Source organism: Corvus hawaiiensis, chromosome 13 (assembly GCF_020740725.1).
Source record: "Corvus hawaiiensis isolate bCorHaw1 chromosome 13, bCorHaw1.pri.cur, whole genome shotgun sequence".
NCBI classification, from domain to species: Eukaryota; Metazoa; Chordata; class Aves; order Passeriformes; family Corvidae; genus Corvus; species Corvus hawaiiensis.
In genome coordinates this window covers 3277421-3297351 of record NC_063225.1, presented here as the reverse complement: position 1 = coordinate 3297351, position 19931 = coordinate 3277421, and the positions used below count along the sequence as shown (strand labels likewise).

The 19931-nt window shown below is 43.7% G+C and overlaps 2 protein-coding genes across 10 annotated transcripts in view; one reads left to right on the top strand and one right to left on the bottom strand.

Annotated features, from left to right (window-relative positions):
* Positions 1-191: 191 nt before the first annotated feature.
* On the top strand, positions 192-18214 carry FSD2 (fibronectin type III and SPRY domain containing 2). 5 transcript variants are annotated; one of them, XM_048317777.1, is made up of 13 exons: positions 192-361; positions 3965-4763; positions 4843-4938; positions 5979-6212; positions 7496-7518; positions 8500-8621; positions 9612-9767; positions 10522-10656; positions 11405-11558; positions 11951-12084; positions 13669-13801; positions 15913-16089; positions 16798-18214. In XM_048317777.1, exons 2-13 carry the CDS (start codon positions 4005-4007, stop codon positions 17048-17050), a joined length of 2376 nt encoding a protein of 791 aa, XP_048173734.1. In that variant the 5' UTR covers positions 192-361; positions 3965-4004; the 3' UTR covers positions 17051-18214. The 5 variants fall into 5 exon arrangements, with proteins under 5 accessions (XP_048173734.1, XP_048173733.1, XP_048173730.1 ...); XM_048317776.1 differs by lacking the exon at positions 192-361 and adding an exon at positions 1809-2029; XM_048317773.1 differs by lacking the exon at positions 192-361 and adding an exon at positions 1809-2041.
* The window catches only part of PDE8A (phosphodiesterase 8A), a 153668-nt gene continuing 151811 nt past the window's right edge, over positions 18075-19931 (bottom strand). For all 5 annotated transcript variants that reach the window (XM_048317769.1, XM_048317770.1, XM_048317771.1 and 2 more), the window contains one exon: positions 18075-19269. The gene's annotated coding sequence lies outside the window, so the exon portion shown is untranslated. The remainder of the gene's footprint in view (positions 19270-19931) is intronic.

The window sequence follows — 19931 nt, the reverse complement described above, 5'->3', positions numbered from 1 at the left end:
CCTTCAAGGATGGGCCAACCACAGCTTCCCTGTGCCAGGGCCTCGCCACCCTCACCGCCCAGTAAAGAATTTCTTCCCAATATGTAATCTAAAACTACTCTCAATTTGAACGCGTTCCCCCTTGTCCTGTCAGTACGTGCTCTTGCAAATAGTCTTGCCCCATCTTTCCTATGTATTTCGTTCAGGTACTGGAAGGGGAAAGCTTTGTGAAATAAACCACTGTTTCTGTGAGGAGTGGTGGGCAGGGAGCACGGAACACAGCCCTGCATTTATGCCGCTGCCTGAGGGGCAGTTTTCCTCCAAGCCATCATTCCTGTGGTCCTCGCAGAAGTCCACGAGTTGTTGCTTTCTGCAAAGCCAGGTAAACCCCCACATTCCTTCCCCACGCTGCCTTGAGCCAGCACCTGAACCTTGGGGCCCTGCACCCACAAACAGCCAAAGGGTGCCTGTCCTGACACCCAGCTCAGCCCCAAGGTCACCGTGCTTTGTATAAATGCCACCCAAACGCTGCCTCACAGGCACCGAGGGGAGCAAAGAGCAGCGGTGTGAATGAATAAGAGCAGTGTCACTGCTCTCTTATTCAGGCCTGTGTCCAAGGTAGAATGTAGTTCACTATCCACCAAGTGTTATATTCCAGTCTTTGGCAGCAAAGCTGACACTGCTTATTTTTTGAGAAATTAAGGTCTACAAGGTAGCGTAGCTTAACACAAAGCAAAAATAAGCTCTCGTTTGAAAAATTAATCAGATCTGTCAGACAGCATAAATGTAAATGTTTCAGTAAGGGCTGCATCACTTTTGTGAAAACACTTCTACTCTAATCTCACAGATGATAGAAGCACTGTTAGTGGTAATGAGATCGTGCCTACATGGGCAATTAACTTGTGATTCCTCACCAAACAGCAAACAATTGCACAGCTAGAAAAGTGAGGAAATGACACCAAGATAATTGGAAAAGGAGGAAAAAGCAGAGCTGTGTCAAGATCTAATAGACATTGTCCCTTGTGGTATCCCCTGAGCTCAAGCCATATATAATACAACATTCTCAAACGCTTAAAAATGTATTGCCAGCAAGGCTGGCTCAGTAGTGTGTTCACAAGCAGCAGCCTGTATGTGCTGGGCAGCTGTGGGTTTGAGCAGATACGCAAAGCATGAGTGCTACAGCAGTCACAATAGTCAGTGGTAATACACAGCCTGGTTTTTATCAGGTGTACCCCTACTGAGCGCAGACTGAAGGGATATGTTCCTATGAAAACCTCCCTAGCAGGGCCATTGGCCCCTTTCTTCCCTGTAATTAGCTTTCCAGAGGTCTGGCATACACACACAGGGTGAGGATGTATGCATATGTATAACAGGCATATGCAACAGTATGATTTTTCTTTTCTAAATTCTAAATTTTAATCTTTTTTTTCCAATATATGATCATGATTCCAACTCAGCCCATAGAAAAGCTCCTGCTAATTTGAGAGAGGACTTTACCAGTAAGTGCTTGCAAAGAACAGAACAGATACTTCCACTAAGTTGTGCAACTCTGTAAGCACATGTCCAGCCATGTGAGTTGTTTGCACGTTTTGTGTATCCCACACAAAATACTCTGCCTAACACCCCAGCCTTGGAAATCACACCCAGAGGCAATGACTGAGCTCTGCAGGGTTTATTAATACCACCTTCAAAAGTGAGAGGGTACTCTGACTTTAGTGAGGGCTCTGTAACTGTTCTAAGTACTTCAGATCCAGGAATCAACCTTCAGAGCCTTTTCTCAGTGTATGACATTCATCCTGGTGACACTCAAGTAGCACGCTGCTGAAGGACAGCTGGGGCACATCTATATTTGTGCCATTGCTCATTGCTGGCATGTGCCTATCTGAGCAAAGAGGCAGGGTAGGGTTACTGCAATAAGTCCTCCAACTGCAGTCATAGGAAAGTGGAAAGGAATTGCTTTCGTATGAATTAATTTTTACTAGGGGGAATAGAAGTTAACTTTGATGCCATCTGATCTATCAGAAGAATTTATGACGTCCTAAGATAGAAGGCAAGTTTTTAGGTAGTAACATTCTTTGTTGTTTATTTACGATAATTGACGGTCACGGACTTAAACGTGCTTCGTGTAATTTTATCTGTGCCTGCAAAGCAAGCAAACACTGAGCAATCATCTGAAAATCTTAATTAGGCAGCAGGATTGCAGACAAGCTTAATTATGCTTATTTTAATATATTTTATTTCATTTTGGTAGGAAAACTACATGTTAATTCACTTTTCTAATTAGTAGTAGCTTCTAAAGCAAGCCTTGTTGTTATAATTATGGGGAAAAAAGTCTTTGCGGGAGCCAGACAACATTTTCTGGTATGTGTCAAGACCTCTTCTCTTTATAAAATGTTAGAATTTGCATGATTTATTTTACTGCCTTTAGCATAAATAGTATTTCTGCCTAACCAGTGTTTTTGTCTATAGTAGGATATTGCTAGCTGTAGAATCCACACCCATGTCTGCAGTGCCAGAAGACACATGGTGAACTTCTGTGTGGGTTTTCTTACAGATCCGTAAGGCTGGACTCAGCCAGGGATATAAAACCAGAGAGTGCAAAATGTCTCAGTATTTTTCACTGGTTTGGGAAGTTGCTTTCTAATAAGTCACTGATTGTGTTGACTCTGTTAGCTAAGCAATTCTCAGGAAAATTAGTAAAGTATTGCTGAAATAACTTTGAGGAAATAGCAGCTACTCAAAACTAAAAAGACCATAAAAAGTAGTTTGAAAGCAAACTTATGTGAAAGCTTATCCAGAAGCTCTGGTAACATTGATGTCTGACCGATCTTTTGGCTTTTTTTTTCTGTGAGAAAGTGATTTTAAAGCTTTCATATGCTTCACTTAGCTAGGACTAGATGTAACTATAGATTAATTGATATTCAGCTGAAATTTTTCCATGAACTCTTTTGCTTGTGGTACTAAACTGCTGATGAAATTGATCTGAGTAGTTTTGTAGCCATGATTCCATTCATGCTGGTGAGCTGTGGAGGACTGCGGGGAGGTTTCAGCTCAGAGAGATCTCTGACTCTGTACTAGCATTATTTCACTGCTGTTGATACAGGCTGGTTGGAAGGAGTGGGCTTGGGGAATCAGCATTAAAATTGCCTTTGCACTTTTAATGTTGTCCCATGTGCATCTGCTTTATCGTACAGATTTGTATGTCACGTGCACATGCTCTTTTCACACCTGCCTCCTTGCACAGAATGGACAAAATATGCAAGGTTGGGGTCAAAGCAGGCATCTCTCAGTGCAGAGGTCAATGCCCTGCCTTGCTCCCTAGTTACTGCATGCTTCATATGTTAAAATATCTATTTTTCACAGCACATGAGAAGCCCCAAAGGGCAGTATGTTTTCTCTGCAGTATTTTTTAGAAAGGACCCAAGACCTGGACTCAAGTTTCAGTATTAAGAATGGCAGCTTAAAAAATCCAGAACAGGACTTTTCAGGGCATTTACTAGTGTGTTATGTAGCATCAATGGTCACAACAGAGGACATTCTACATTATGCCTGACTGACAGTTCAGAAAACATGCTTGACAGCAGCTGAAGGGCGAGCAGACTTCAAACCAGGCCATTTCCAATTGCACAGAACAGCATTAACTGTGCCTGAAGCACAGTCACAGTGTTGAGCTGAGGACAGGACTACTCCACAGTTTGGAAATCAGGCATCAGGGTCACAGATGAGCCTCAGAAAACAGGGTGCACACCAGAGACAGCTCTCTGTTGTGCTTTGCACTGAGGTGAGAAAAAAACAAGCTTTCTGTGGCTTCCTTTCAGAAGCTTCACTTACAGAGTGAAGGTACTGACTTTGGTCTTTCCCATGCCTACCTCCAGAACCTGAGCAGTCCTCAGCCAAATCTATTCCGTATATATACTTTTAAGCAAGAAAACCTCATGCTTGATATCTAAGTATGTAGCTAAAGATCTTTCTTATCTTTTACAAGCTTGAGACTCACCATCTCAGAAGCCTCGCTGAGGATACCAATGTCATCCAGATCTGGCAGCACGAGAGACTATGAGACCAGTGGCCAGTCATGCAATCATTCAGCTTCCCCACCAGTCCCAGAGTCTAGTGACCCTGAGACTGAAGGTTTGATATTTTATCACATGGATCTTTATGGATCAAAGGAGAGGTTTGATATCTTTCCTGAAGAGCTCTCTGGTCGAGGAGACAGATCTCTGGGGGATACGAGAAGGGAATTTGCATTGAGTAGTGAAAAAGTTCAGCGCCCGCCAGAAGCTGGCTATGACTTGGAAAAGGAGGTTGCAGAGTTGGCTAAGATGTATGGACTTGATGAGGATAGAGAAAAAGAGCTTGAGCTTCTTGAAGGACATCTGGAGAAGGTGGAGAGCAGATGGCCACCTGCTCGCACCGAAAAAGCAAGATCACAAGGCTCCACATATAACTCATCAAAAAGCAGGTCTTCAGTGAAAGATCCAAGTCAAAGCACAAAGCAACAAGGACTTCCTGATGAGGCTTCTGAAGGTGAAAATCAGAGCAAAGCCAGAGCAGATGATGAGGCTGAGAGCAACATATGGTCCAGAGGGGGGCTAAGCAGTGGCGGCATGTCAGATGAGTGGAACAGTCAGGTTGTCAGTGAGGAGGAGGAGGAGGAAGAGGAAGAAGCAGCAGATGTTTTTTGTTCTACCTGCAAGATACCAATCCGAGCTTTTGACAAACTATTTGGTGAGCACAAGGATCACGAGGTTGCTCAGCTCCCCAATGCCGTGGAAAGTGAAAAGGTGAGAGTAACACAGGTGTACCATGGTGCCTCTAAAACTGTTTTCAGACATAGTAAGAATCACACTGGGTGTTTTGTAGGAGGAGATCCATAAAAACATGTGCAAGTTGGAAGAACAGATTGCTCAGATGGAAAATGTTGCCAGCCATTTGGAGGAAATCTTCATCACTGTAGAGGTAAGGCATTTTTTCTTAGGCTAACTTTATGGTAGTGGGGCTAAACAGTTTTGACAGTCATACTGACATTCGTAGTGCTCAGTTGTTAATGAGGTGAGTACTTACAGTACCAGAGCACAGTTATCTTGGGGTTTGCCTAGATTCAAGTACTCAGGAAAACTCATCCTAATTATTTTTTCAAGTGGGCTAGTAAAACCACATTTATAATTTGCACAGAAATTTGCATTCAGAAATAAAGTGGCCACCACTCATGTCATCTTACTTTTAAACGGCCAAAGAGCTGTGATCTAACTATCCATCCAGCAGTGTGTTCCCTCAGCTTCATTCACAGAAGTGTCAGATCCAGACAAATCCTTGGACCAGTTGCTTCAAGGTGATGACTTCAAGAATTGTGCTCCTGCTCGGCTGCTGTCAGCTTGGCCCCAGGGGAAGGAGGTCAGCCGGCAGCAAGTTCAAACTGAAGCAATAACTCAAGGCACTACAGTCTTTTCTCTGCTGCATGTGGCACAGGAGGACATCAGTGCCTGAGCAGTGGCAGTAAAGCCTTGCCTGCTCCTTAAATCTTCCTTCCGAATGCTTTTTCCAGCTGTGAGTGAGGATACCAGCTGCTCAGCTCCCTCAGCACAAATCCATGAACCCCACTGAGTTGCCATGGTTTCTTCCATGGAAGGATGTGCTCGACTGTGTTGGTGGAAACGCTTGTGAGATTATGGCTGGGATATATCCTAGTTGTGCTCCCTGGGTTTACGTTCCCTTACATCATTGTTCTTGTTGTAATTTCTGTTGCTCTTATGCCTGGAACAAAATCCAACACTTTTGTGCCTCGTTGGAGGCGACTTATCAGAGCAAACCCCTAAAAATGCACATTAGTCAAATTACAGCCTCTGTGTACTGGTACTGTGTCCTAGTTTTGTGAATTAAATCATGACGCATTACCTCTCTGGTAAGGAGAATTTTAGGCAGACCAGAGTAAGATTTTCCTCTGGATGACCTATGGATCAGGCTTGATGCCAAGCTACAAACCCTCAAATGCCTTGCAGGAAAACTTTGGGAGGCAGGAGAAGAACTTTGAGGTGCATTACAACGATGCAGTGCAAGTGCTTGCTCAGAAGTATGAAGAACAGCTGGATGCACTGGGAGAAGAGAAGAGGCAGAAGCTGGAAGCTCTGTATGAGCAGCTGGTCAATTGTGGGAAACATCTTGACACCTGCAAGGAGCTGACAGATGAAACCCAGGAGCTTTTCCTGGAAAATGACAAAGCTGAATTTATGAAGGTAAAGAGCTTTAACTGTCAAAGCCCCTTCTCAGTGCTTTTTGCTGCTTGCAAGTAGTCCCTATCTGAGAAGTCCCAAGCAGCTTTATTGCTAGGGAGAATTTGGGATGCTCAGTCCATGGTGCTGTCACTGCTCCAGTTGCTTGGCATGGTGGCATTGACTTAGTAGGGCAACAGAATGGGGACAAAATGCAGAAGCAGAAGTTTGTAATTTGGATGCTCATTGATTTGTGAGTCACTCTGGAGTTCAGAGAGAAGATATCTTGCTGAAATGCTTGTCTGGGGAAACTCTGGAAGCACTTAGTGTTCCTTGCCTTGTGCAGGTTCAGCTCTCTTGCTCTATTCTGGGCTCACAGCAGGCAGGCTGATGCAATCACTTAAGAAGATGTTTCCTATTCTTGCTCATTTTGGAGGAAAGTTCAGCTGAACAGGAGGTTCCAAACTAATCAAGAGCTCCTGCAAAGTGATGGATGAAATCCCACTCTTGAGGTGGTGTCAAGAAGGTATTTTTCTTTGGCAGGTAGAAAAATAATTGGAAAAAAATGAGAATTTTCACTGATGATGAGTGATTGCTCTAACCTGAGCTGTCCTGTGACTCAGGTGGGTGGGAGCATTTCTGTAGCACAGTGACAGTAACTTCTGAACTGGACAACAAACAAATCTCATAACACCTCCAGTCTACTCCAGTGGGTCAGTCTGCTGTGTGACTCCAACCTGCTGAGTTCTTCACGTGAGCTGACTTTTCCCCATTCCTCTGCATCTCTGAAATGCAAAGATTTTCTGCAGTATTTTCTCCTTAGCTTGTAAACAGTTTTACATCACCCCTAAGAACCATTATTCATCAAGAAGTGAATACCTGTTGGTCATGAGCTCTCAGCTGCTTAGATTTCTCCAGGGACTGTACATCTGCCTTCCAGTTACATGCACTGCTCAGACTCCCTCCAGTGCAGACCATTTCACTGAGTTCTTTTGCCCAGCTGATTTTGGTTTTTGTTTGTGAGGGATCTGCTGGCACTTCGGACAACCAAGGGAGGAATTGGTCTAAAGTCTAGATGGGCAGACACTGATGACTACCTGATAGTGCTCATTATCTTACTGTAAATTCAGCCAAGATCTGTCCATTTGAATAGACTGGGCTGGCTTTGTTCTCAGTGCTGGGTGAGAGCCAATTACTTCACTCCAAGGGCTGCATTTGGGGCAATTTATGTAAGACAGGTCAACAGCATGATGTAGTCTGACTCTGGACTTTTCTATCTTTAACACTCTCTCTTTTTTTCCCAACAGGCAGCAGTAACCATGGTTGACAGGTAGTATCACAGTCTGGGATTTTGTGTCACATTTCTTCCTGCTAATTGGATGGGTTACTGGAGACACTTGGGTGTTTTGGACTTTGTTCAGGCACACAAATGTTGTCTAAGCCACTAGAGCTGCTGAAATATTTAGTATTTTTGTTTTAAAGTGCATCAGAAAAAGTTGCTCTAAGAACACTCAACACTTGTTTGGATCCAATTTCAAGAAATCCGAAAGGAGAGTTAGAGCCTGAATAAATCAGTGTTTTCAGCTTAGTAATAAGGAACTAATTTCACTGAGAAACAGGATTGCTAAAGCTCTTAAAAGAAATGCTCTGGATAGAAATGAGACTAAAACTGAGCTCCCTAAATATACTCTAACAGGCTCATGCATGCATTAATATAGTGGGGTAGAAAGTCAGGCTGTGGGAGCTCAAAACAGATACTGAAAAATCTTGGAGCAATTGGAAGAAGTTTTAGGGCACACTAAATCACATGCAAGAATCACCCTCTTAATTGATTGTTATTGTTCATGAAAACACATAGAAAAGATACCCCTTTTTTTCAAATTTACAACACCTGGAGCCACGAGGTCCTGAATTAGGAATAGTGGAAATTCAAAATAAGGAAAGGTATGGTGCTGATAGGGTGCTTCCCACAGCAAGGTGCTGGGCACACCTCACTCCCCTGCTCCCTGGCAGCACGCTGTGTGCAGCCAGCTCTCTGCAGGAGCAGGGCACACAAGGGTGGCCCTCAGTGCCAGCAGCAGCCAGCTCTCTTTGGCATCTTGGAGCACTGATGGCCATGTATCTCCAGCCTATAGGCACAGGGAGGCTGAGCTTGTATAGCTATGAAAACACTGGAAATTATTTTTTAGGAAATAGATGTTAATTTGAAGTCTGCTGCTCTTTTTCTCTTACCAATAGGTATCATAGACAGATATCTCTGACACTATGGTACTTCCAATTATTCATTATTTTTTTCCCCCTACAATTACAGGCTGGAAGAATTCTTAAAGAAAGAAGTGGATTTAGAGCTTTCAACACTGCCAGAGTTTGAAGAGCGGGTCATAGACGTCTCTGAAGTTGAACAACTAATGAACTCCATTAATGCTATTCCAGGTACTCTTCCTAACTGATCATTATTTCAGACCTATTTACATTTAAGTAAGGATATGTATTAAGCATTACTTCTTTTAAAGGAGATCTGCAAAGGCAGAATTAACTTCTCCCTAGTTTTCCTTCTAGGTTTTTTTTTGTTTACCTATATATACAGAGACGCTGGAAGATATTTTTGGATATTTTTTCCCGTTTGTTTTGAAATAAAATTACCAGAATTACTGTTAAATTGGGACTTCCTTGCTTTTGCTGCATGATTTCCTAGAAGACTCATGAAGATTACCCCCTTCTGTTGAGGGGTCAGGCATGCTTAGTTGGTAATAACTTGTCTTACCTTGTAGTTGCTTGAACAAAATAGAGAGGAACCCCCAGACTATTTTAAATAACTTACACAGCTTCTCTTGGTAAACAGATTTCAGCAACTTATTCCTCTGCTATTTAGCAAGCATTTTTTCCCCATAATCCACAGGAAACAGCACAACATAAACAAATTTTGAGTAGCCAAAAAAATCCCAAAAATTTCAAATCTTTTCTGGTGCATCACAAATAGTCAGAAAGAACAATATTCTTTTTTTTACACCCAATGCTCTCTTTTCTTAACATAAAATGGCATTTGGTTCATGTTTGCTTGTGCTGCTGACCCCCTGTTGTAGAGCTTTTCCCTGATCCCCAGGGTGGTTGGCAGCAGTGGCAGATGTTGTGCTCACTGGAACAGCCCTCAGAGCAGGGGAGGCCAAGTTTACAGAGAAGGGGTAGGCTGAGGCTTATTTATTTTGTTGTTTTGACTTTGATTTGAAGCAAGACTACTTCTCACACACCAGCGACCTGATTATCATCTGCAACTGTTTACAGAGTCAGCTCCTGACTTTTCTCCATGTGGGAAGAATATGACCCTGTTCAGTGCCAAGGCTTTGTGCAAACACCTTTGTGAGAGGAGAGGTACAACATACCATGATTATACATTCAAAAACTGACCTGTTTTCCCCTCTGCAGCTCCTTGTGCCCCTGTGATCAATCCACAGGCTCCCAATGCAGCAACTGGCACCTCACTGAGAGTTTGCTGGGGCCTCTTCTCAGATGACACTGTGGAGTGCTACCAGCTGTGCTACAAACCAGTGAGCAATGAGATGCACAGTGATGAGCAAGCAGGTAAGGAGGCCTGGGCCCAAGGGGACACCTCAGCCCTCCATTGGCAAACCCAGCTGATTCCAAAGTGCCTCTGCACGCCTTGTGCACTCTGCCACCAAAACTGTCATATCTGCCACCACCATCTGCTTTGTCCCTCTTCCCCTGCCAGGTCTGCCATGCTGCCAGCTGCAGCAGGGCCAATCACAGGAGCAAAGACAGGACATGGCAGCAGCAGGGATAGCAGGAATGGGAAGGGGACAGTGGATGGAGTCAGGAGGATTTCTGGAGGGTGGGCACTGCATTAGACACACGTGCTGCATCCACAGCAAAGCACAGTATTTTAAAAGAGCAAATCATCATATCACCAGCACACCCACTGAAACCCCCAGATGATTTTACAGCTTATCTTAGTGCTAGTAATAGGCTGTAACTCCCTAAGATGCACAGGCATACAAAGAACCTTCAAAAGTGGAAGCCAGTAGAGTGCCAATGGCCAGTTGAGAAAGAAAAGCAGAAGCTATCCAAATTTTATAGGATGAAGAATGAGAAATAAGTAGTAAAATAGCTTCATCTTTTGTCCCATCTGATTTATGCTGCTTTAGAGGAAGGCATTGTAAAACTGCCTGACAGCTGCTCAAAGGGTGTGGAGCACAAGGAGCTCTCTTGGACCCAGCACACAAAACAATGCACCCCAACTCCACGATGTGATGCAGCTCTGGGGAAGAGTGGGCAACTGTGTAAAGGCACTGTAAATGCTTTGTTGTTGTCATTTCAGAGCATACACTGAAAATCAAAGAAACATACTGTACCATCACTGATCTGGTGCCAAATACACAGTATGAATTTTGGGTCAGTGCTTTAAATGCCTCTGGTGTCAGTCCACCAAGTGAAAGAGCAGTTTATGTAACAGGTAAAAATATTTCATTCATATGACTTTGTGACCTTCATAGTGAAATTCAAAATCATCTCTGAATTTTATGCCAGTAGTGCTTTCTGGGCACTTTCTTTCTTCTGATGTATGCCTACTGACTGCATGGGAATTCCTTACTTTTATTTGGAGAGCCTGTCATGCCAATTGTCCCTGTTTTAGAATGGAAGAAACAGAAGCAGAGAGACAAAATAACTTATTTAAATGCAAGCATGTAGACCAGCTGTGAATAAGGTTCAAGTTTCCTGGTTCTGACAGATGAATGCCAGCTCTTCTTTTATTGGCCTATAGGTATTTTCTGGATTCACCTGTTACGCTGTTCTTTTTAACTGCAGTGCAGTCAAGGACATTGTGTGAAATCCTGACATCAGATTGAGCAAGTCAGTGTGAGACCTTCAAGTACTTGTTCCAGATATCTTTGACATCTCAGAACAGAGAAGAGATGCACTTTTATGACAAAGATAAAACTAATGATAGAAAACAGCTGTGTAATCAGTCTTTATGTTACTTCTCTGTTTAATTCTCTTGGAACCTTTATAGTCCAAATGAAGTCTTTAACTAGTACTGTCAATCACTCTACCTGCTGTTTATTGTCCATTGGGGAGGCAGGTTTCTTTAACTATACAGTATTAGTAAACAATGGTTTTCTATTTTTTTAAGTCTTCAAATCATGTTGGTTGCAAACATCTTCAAGCAACAGCTTAGAATTGTTCTTTTGCCTACTTTTTAGCTCCTTCACCACCTACCATAAAGAGTAAAAAGATCCGAAGCTGTGAAAATGCAGCACTGGTGTGCTGGGAATCCAGAGACATTAACCCTGTTGATTCCTACACGGTTGAATTGTCCAAGCTGACAGATGAAGAAAATGATGATACTATTACTGAGTGAGTTACTCTTCTATTGAGCCCATGACCTGTAGAGATGAAACCATTTCAATCATGTGGCATCTGATAGGACTAAGAAAGGACCCATGACCTTCTGGTGAATTGACATTTATAAATAATCCTCTTAGTAAAACTAGTTGTATAAATGTGAATCAAAAATTAGTATATGAGAATTATGGGTATGGGAAAAGGGCAGAAGCAAATGTAAAATGTAAAAATCTGCAGTCTGCGACAGACTCTCTCTTGCCCTGCTACTGACAACAGTACAAGGTAAAATGTTGTTGATGGGTTACAAGAGAGGTGTAATTTCTTCTTTGTTGCTCAGAAAAATAATCTCAAAGATCTACCTTTGTTCTCTACCCTATCATTTTCCATGGATTTATTTTCTGTAGATCTATTGTTGGAATCCCTAACTGTGAAGTCCTAATTCACCTCCAGCCAGCTCAAAAGTATCACATCTGTGTCAGAGCCCAAAACCTGGGTGGCTCCAGTGAAAGAAGTGAACCTGTCCTGATACACACCACAGGTACTGTACAGCTTGGAACAACTCCAGCAGCCTACTGTAGCATTACCTTAACAGAAAGATTCCTGCTGGTTTCGATGGCCTCTGGACCAGGTCCTAATCTCTTTCATCTAATTACACACCTGGTAACCTTTTAGGAATCAAAAAACCAACTTCTTGTGACAGTAAGTGCATTGCTTTAGCTCTGTAATTTATATTATTGCTGTCTGATACATTTGATACTTGAAAGTTACTAATTTCTAAACATTTTAATAGACAGTATCAACCCAATGCCCACATATTGCCAGCCTGCAAAGCACTGACACACCAGTGAGGAAAGCTGTAGTGTGATTTTACTTCAGAGATTACCATGTAGTGAAGCTGCTGCTGGAAAGTATGGCTGAGACAGCACTTTCTAGAGCCATTTAGCAGACACCAGTGCTCACCTTCATCACTGCTGCAATGACGCTGCAACTTCACCGGCTCGTCTCAAATCTCCCACACCACTCCCAGATATGTTCACACCTTACCTGTGTCTCTTCTGCCCTTACCTTCTGTGAGAGATTTGCAAATTGTATTTGTTCAGCAAGATGACCACCCAAGGTTATGTTTCAGTAAAACTGTCTGCCACACAGCAGTGACGCCACAGAAAAGAAATGCTCATCCTTAAATCCCTGGAGAGGAAGACGGTCATTGTGTTACCATCGTTTGTGTGTATTCCAACTGCTTAAATCAAACTCAATATTTGAAATTGCCCATTCTGTTTGCACAGCATGTGTTTGTTTTCAGCAGCACACGCCTGTAATTGCCCTGTCATTGTTTGTATTGTATTTGCAATGAAGTAACTTGCAGTTTGATTACAATGATTTCATTTGGGATTACCATGGGGAGATTTATCTTTTCGGAGTCTACATTATGCAAACAGCTGATGCAAATTGATCTGTCAGCTGCAAGAACCCACCTCCAGCACTGGGAATGGCCTTTGATCCTTTCTGGGGTGGATAAACAAGCATCAAGTACACACAGCAGCTGTGCCACTCGTGGCTACTCCTCAGGGCCCAGTGCATCAGACCTGCTCTGTGAAGTCTCTGCAGGGAGAAAGGCAGAAGCATTTGTATCCTGGGCTGGACTTACCTCTCTGAGGGCTCATCTGACCAGGGAGGTGCTGAAGCATGAGGGATCCTTTCTCTTCAAACTGTGCCCAGCATTTATGTGGATGTGTGAGGCCATGGAGGCTCCTTTAAGCCCCCTTTCTCATTTCAGTGATTAAAAATAGATTACTTGAAACCAGACAGTCCATTGCAGGGATGACCCCTCATCTCTGAACAGCTACTTCCTGCACAATGCCTGCAGCTTTGAGCCCTGGAGGGGTTCAAAACCAGGCTACGTCCCCTGCTTTTCACAAGGCTGAAACTAAACAGTGTTAAGCTGTAAAACACCCATTTATTAGAAAAACTTTAAAATGATCTTGTCCTCTCCATATCAGCCACAGATTCTTTCTAGAGCATTGGTGAATCTCTTTGTGGACCCAAACATTTCATACCCTTGCTGCAAATCCTAATGCTATAAGGAATTACTGGAGTTATCCTCAGGCATTTTCTCTTGCAGGCACCTGCTTCTACCTCAATGAGGACACAGCTCATCCTTTACTGGCAATTCTAGATGATGGATTTACCATTTCATGTGATGAACTGGAAAACCCAGAGTGTGATCTGCCTGTCTATGATAACAGCTTTACAAGGTATACAGAAGCATTTCAGTTTCTTTGGTTTTTTTAACAGGTGCCAGGAAATGTCTAATGGGGCTTTCAGCAGCTCTGCTTAATTTTTTGAGTTGAAATCTCTCTCTCCAGCTGCTCTTTGGAACTTGGAAGATAAAGCAAGTTCTTAAAGAGGATTACAGATGCAGCAGCCACAATTATGTACAAGCCTACTTACATGTCTGGCACACTGAGCTAAATTCGAACAGGTATTTAGGTGCCATAACAAATGCTAAGGAAAGGAGAGGGATCCGAAAACTTACCTCTTGCTGAAAAATATAACTGATACTATTTGGACCAACAGGTATTACTTTCAAAAAATAATTAGGCCCTTTGCCACTGAAGTGAGAGACTAAGCTTTCCAAAATGCCTATTTCCAGTCAAAACCACAGAAACACCATATAACCAGGATAGGCATCTGCATCCCAGGATAATACAAGTCTACAACTTAGTCCCTCCATGGAAATGCAGTGTTACTAGAGGGCTTGGTAGAAAAGAGTTGGGAGACTGGTGATCCTATTCATTAAAGCCATCGGGGTAATCTTAAACAGGATTTCATCCCACTTCTACAGGATTCTTTTATGTTTCACGTCAACAGCCAGAACTGGCACTCATCTCATTTGAAGGCTGAGGTTTTGGTACCACTATGAACTTTCACATGAACTTCTCATGCCTAACATTCATACTGCAAGGAAATTACATGGCAAACTCTTCTTTCTGAAGTTTCTGTGGTCTCCTAAAGGCTGATATATTTCCTAACCGTGGCAGCTTCTTCAGTGCAGCCCAGGTTTGCCTTGGTGGCTTTGCAGCTCTCGTTACTACGGTCATGTTTTGTTCACAGATGTTTACCCATCCATTTTGCATCATTCCTTTTCCTTCTCAAGCAGTAGCAACACAGCCCCTCTGAGTCCTGATTTCAGCAGCCTTTAAGCTGTTCCCAAGACACTTACATGCACTTGTAATGAACTGTACACTGACTCTAAGCAAGTGCAGCTGCAGAGGCAGAGTACAGCTATTGTGTTCTGCATGCCCATCCTCACACACCAGGCCCTCCAAATGCTGAGTGCAGCTCTCAGCATTGCCTAGAAGAGCTCAGTCTGCCAGCAACATCCTTTTCTTTTGTAACTTACAACTTTAGACACTACCATAGAAACATAAAAGTTGTACGTGTTTGAAACCTGCTGTCCCCCTTGACAATGACAGCTAATACACCATATACTTTCCCTGAGAAAAAGCTGAGGTGTAATCTTACAGGACTCATGTTCCCACCTTAGAGTGTTTCAGAAGCATTTGGAATGAGTTACTTTGCCCAATTGTCTTGCTTCAGAACCTGTGTTTTTGCACATTTGCATCTTCAAAGCACCCAGTTCCTTGCATCTTCAAAGCACCCAGTTCCTTTGACTCCAAGACTGTGCCAGTAAATCAAGCTGCAGGGTCTCTCTGTAGCACGTTGTCTTTGTCTGTCTCTATTACACAACTTTCAAAAGAGTTATTTTCCGCATCGTTCCTATCATTCATTTCATGGCCCAGGTACCAGCATATTACAAGTTCCCCTACCGTGTTCAATTCTTCCTAATCTCTCCAAACATAGCATAGACAGGTTTCCTCCTCCCCAGCTGCCCCAGGAACTTCATGCTGTTACAGTGCTCTGTTCCTAATGGTGAGTAACATTCAAAACCCTGCGCTGTTTGGAAAGAAAATTCAAAATCTGTAGACTTTTCTCCCCTGCTATGCTGGGGTTCACCAGAGCCTTCTCTTTTTTAACAAGTAATAACTTTCCTAGAAAACCCAGGCAGTATAGGATGCTGTTCTCCCTCTTCCTGGAAGTGCCCAGGACACTCATTTATACAAAGCAACCCACAAGTAAAAACAGGGCAGGTGTCACAAAGAAACCTGCAGGCTGGGTGTCAGCTCCTCAGCATGTGGAATTCACTGGAGTCTAAAATCCACACAGCACTGCTAAGGAGACAGGAAAAGTGGCTTTTGTTTATTGCTATGTAATGTCCAGGTATATACATACCTGAACCTATCTGAACGCTGTAAAGGGCATTATAGAGAGGCCCTGCCAAAACACATCCTCCTGTCTCCCACAGATGTATTGCGATCCTGGGCAGTCTGATCCCGTTTCCAGGCAAGCATTACTGGGAGGTGGAAGTTGAGGAAGATACAGAGTACAGAACTGGTGTGGCTTTTGAGAACACTCCGAGACATGGTCACCTGGGGGCAAACAACTCATCCTGGTGCATGAGGCACATCATCACACCCTCAAGGTAAAGGCTGTGGAGGCTGCAGGTCTCTGACAGGGACACCTCTTACACCTGCAGGCAGGGAAGCAGAGAAGCCAGAGATTTTGTATCGGCTCAGACCAGGCACCAGGCACCTCTGATATTCCAGCGTTATCACTGTAAATTGGTGTTGGAAGGATAAGCAAATCCTCCTGCTTTTTTACAGAGGCATTTGGCATGGGTTATTTTGCCCAACTTTCTTGCTTCAGAACTTGTGTTTTTGCAGCTTTGCATCTTTGAAGCACCCAGTTCCGTTGACTCTGAGACAGTGCTAGTGAATCAAGCTGAAGGGTCTCTCTGTGGTACAGTGTCATTGAAATTAGACGTTGTCACATTGAAACAGGCAGTTCCAGGAACAAATCAGAATAAAATCTGAGATGCAGAATTTAACTGTAAATGTTACCAAAACCTCAGGGGGAAGACAGAGGGTAAAAGATCCGTGTAGCCCAGAAACTACGTATCTGGCTAAACCCAGCTATACCCAACTGGTTTTGATCTCTGTCCTACCTATGGCCTGCAGAAATGCTAGTTCCCCTCATGCCTCAGCTGCACTGCTGGCTCTGCCATGGACACTGGCACATTAACATCACCACCTTTGACTCTTGTGAGCAACCTGGGCACCTGTGTGCAGCAAGTGCTTCCCTTTGACAGCAGCCAGGATGCCTTCAGCTCTTTTGTGTTTCTTGCCTACAGGCACAAGTATGAATTCCTGCACAGTGGGATGACACCTGACATCAGAATTACTATTCCTCCCAGAAGGATTGGCATCCTGCTGGACTACGAGAACTGCAGACTGTCATTTTTCAATGCAGATATTGCCCAGCACCTTCACACATTCAACTCACGCTTCCAGCATTACGTACACCCCTGCTTTGCACTGGAAACACCTGGTATCTTAAGGATACATACTGGAATTACAACACCCCCATGGACTGCCCTCCCATAACCTGTGTTCTGCAGCTACCACACCTACGTGGAACCTGCACTGAACAATGCTCTCTTTCAGCATTAACTGCTCCATCATACTCCATATAAACCAGCTGTTTCCCAATAGTAAGAGCAAAGCAACTCTGATGCAAACCAGCTGCCAGGCCTGAGCCCCTAGGAGTTTACATCCTCTGGGGAAGGATCTTAGCTGAAAGCCACCGTGGTCACAAGCTCTACTGGCATCCCAGAATTCCCATTAGAAATGGATACCATCCTTCTCAGAAGTGACAGTCACCATGCAGCACCGGCAGCTGGATCACAGTTTCCCCCAACACCCACCTGAAGCCTGGGGAACTCCCCAGTTCCAAAGCAATAGTTAATTCTACTCCTGAGTCTACTCAAGAGCTAATAACTTGAAGAAAAACAAAAATAGCAAAAGGCCTAATCACTGTACAGCTGCTGGAGCTGAACACACTCCAGCCAGGAAGCTGATCTCCCCATCAAGTGTTCTTGTTGCTACATGAAGTCTGTAACACAAGGTAATCAAACACACCTCCCCCATGTGTGAGCTGTTAGTGCCTACACACCCAGTGATGCTTTCTGCAATACCCAAGCCTGCACTAGTCTCAAATGCAAGCCATTTTTACACAATGTCCATGCTTCTCATGCATTCATCCAGGGAAAATAAGACAGGCTTTTTGCAGTGCTTGACTGCCCTTACAGAGCAACCTAAAGCAACATTTTTAGCCGCTTCTTTTTGGCTATGCTCTCCTCCATTTGACTGTATGCTCCCTCCACGCTCACAGATCTGTTCTCCTCAGCACTGAAGAATTCCACTCCAATGCTGTGCCCTTGAAGCTTTGGGTGTCCAGTGGGGCTGGAAGGACTCTGGCCCACCACGCAGTTGAGACATCCTTGTTTGGGTTTCATTCCCAGACACCAATTAAGAGAGGCCCTGCCTGTCAAGCAAGCTTGGCCAGCTCTAAACAGCCTCATCTGTGTATGTCAAAACTACCTGAACTCAATCAAGAGTCATTAACAGAGAAGCTTTACCACAGATTTATTGCACATTCGTTACAAAAATCATTGGTTCAAGTTTCCATTCTGGGGAATAGCCAGGAACAGGCAGTGGCCTCTACAATATGCAGGGTCTCTACAAATAAACACCGTTGGCAAAACTGAAGAGATTTTACATAGAACTGTGTGTCAAAAGCTTGTCTGTTCTTCCTCAAATAGCTTTTAACAAGTCTTGCCAAAATAGGCCTTTAGAAACCACAAAAACAGGAGCTGAATATGTTGCTACAGCAGTGATTAGTACCATCTGCTCTTGGATATTTGTTTCACAAGCCTCAAAAGAAGATGGGTTTAGCAACACTGAGCTATACCACACAGGGTAATTTCTTAACCTACCAGGAATTAAGGTATTTTCAGGGCAGAAAAGGTTGTTATGGTCACTTTGTCAGACCTGCTGTAAGCAGGCCAGAGACTTTCAGTTGCTATGTCTGCCAGTGAGCAGAGCAGCTTGTGTCCACCAGGAACAAGTGTCTCAGCCAGCAACCACTGCCAGTGCAGAGGGCAGGAGGTGGCCATGTGTGCCCTGCTGATGCTGGCACAGCCATCCCAGAGAACAGCAGCTCTACAGTACAGCTCCTGTGCAGGGCATTGAAGTGGTGAAAAAGCACCACTCTTTGCTTAAAAATGTACTCCTTGACTCTGGGTCCAATTTCCACCCACTGGAACAAGTTTTACCCCTATCAGCCAAAACTAGAGCCCCACTTGTATTTTCAAGTCGATACCTGAAAGAGTGTAACACACACGTATCAGAGCAGAGGTATGAGGACGTCTGAATCTCCAAACAGAGCCTTTAATGCAGAAAGGCTGCTGGTGAACCCACCACTCCACTCCCCACCACCAGCTTTCACCTCAAGTGTTTAAACCAGAGCTGTAACCTGGCAAAATACTTTCCAAGTAGTGAACTGAACCGGCAGTCCCCAGGACTTCACAACCCTCTCGTTGGACTGTGCAAGGGCAGATTTTCTGGGCCAAATGCGAGGTGCTCAGACACCCTTGCAGTGGGACTCCAAGGTACCAAACAGCTCCGTTGTTATGTTGCCAGCTTGGTGAATCTACTGGAGAATGCAGGCCAGGAAGCTGAGTACAGAGCAGTCTGCTCAGGAGAATGACACCATGGTCATCACCAGGCATGGTACAGGACAGCTAAGACAGTGACAGAACTATCTGAAAAAAAGAACAAATACACAATAATTGGCCTCTAGGTTAAAAAGAGAAAGGGAAATGAGTTTGTATGTTCCTGTTTAATAAAAGCTTCACCTGTTGGCACTAACCCAAGCTTTTCCTCCGTCAGGAATCCCAACCCAGTCACTTAAATATTTATACAACAAAGGAAACTTGACAGCTTGTGTTTCTTAAAACCAGCTGTTGGTCTGAACAATCTCTATATAAATCCTTTCCAGGGAGGCCATGACTTCCACCACAGAGGTCTACTAAGTTCATATCAATCCTGTATCTCTCTGTATTCAGTTTATTCACCAAGTGTATTCAGATTATTGGAATCCAGGGTATAGCACTCAACTTGGAGAACTATGTTGAGCTGTTGATCTGAGACCTACTTCTCTGCATTGAAAGGTATCTCAGATGAGGCAAAACCAGTTCTTACCTCTGGCCTGTATACAGGAACTCTGGCTGAATTACATCATATGGAAGGGCAACAGTCAGTTAAAAATGAGGTGTCCTTGTCTCTTAACACTATGTGCTGCAAGATACATTTTTCCTGGCACCTATTGGGTCATCGTTTTCCTGTTCCTTTTCCTTATGGGCATTTACTGGCACACAGCAAAATCTATCCTCTGCAAAGGACAGAAGCTCATGCCTAAAGCTCA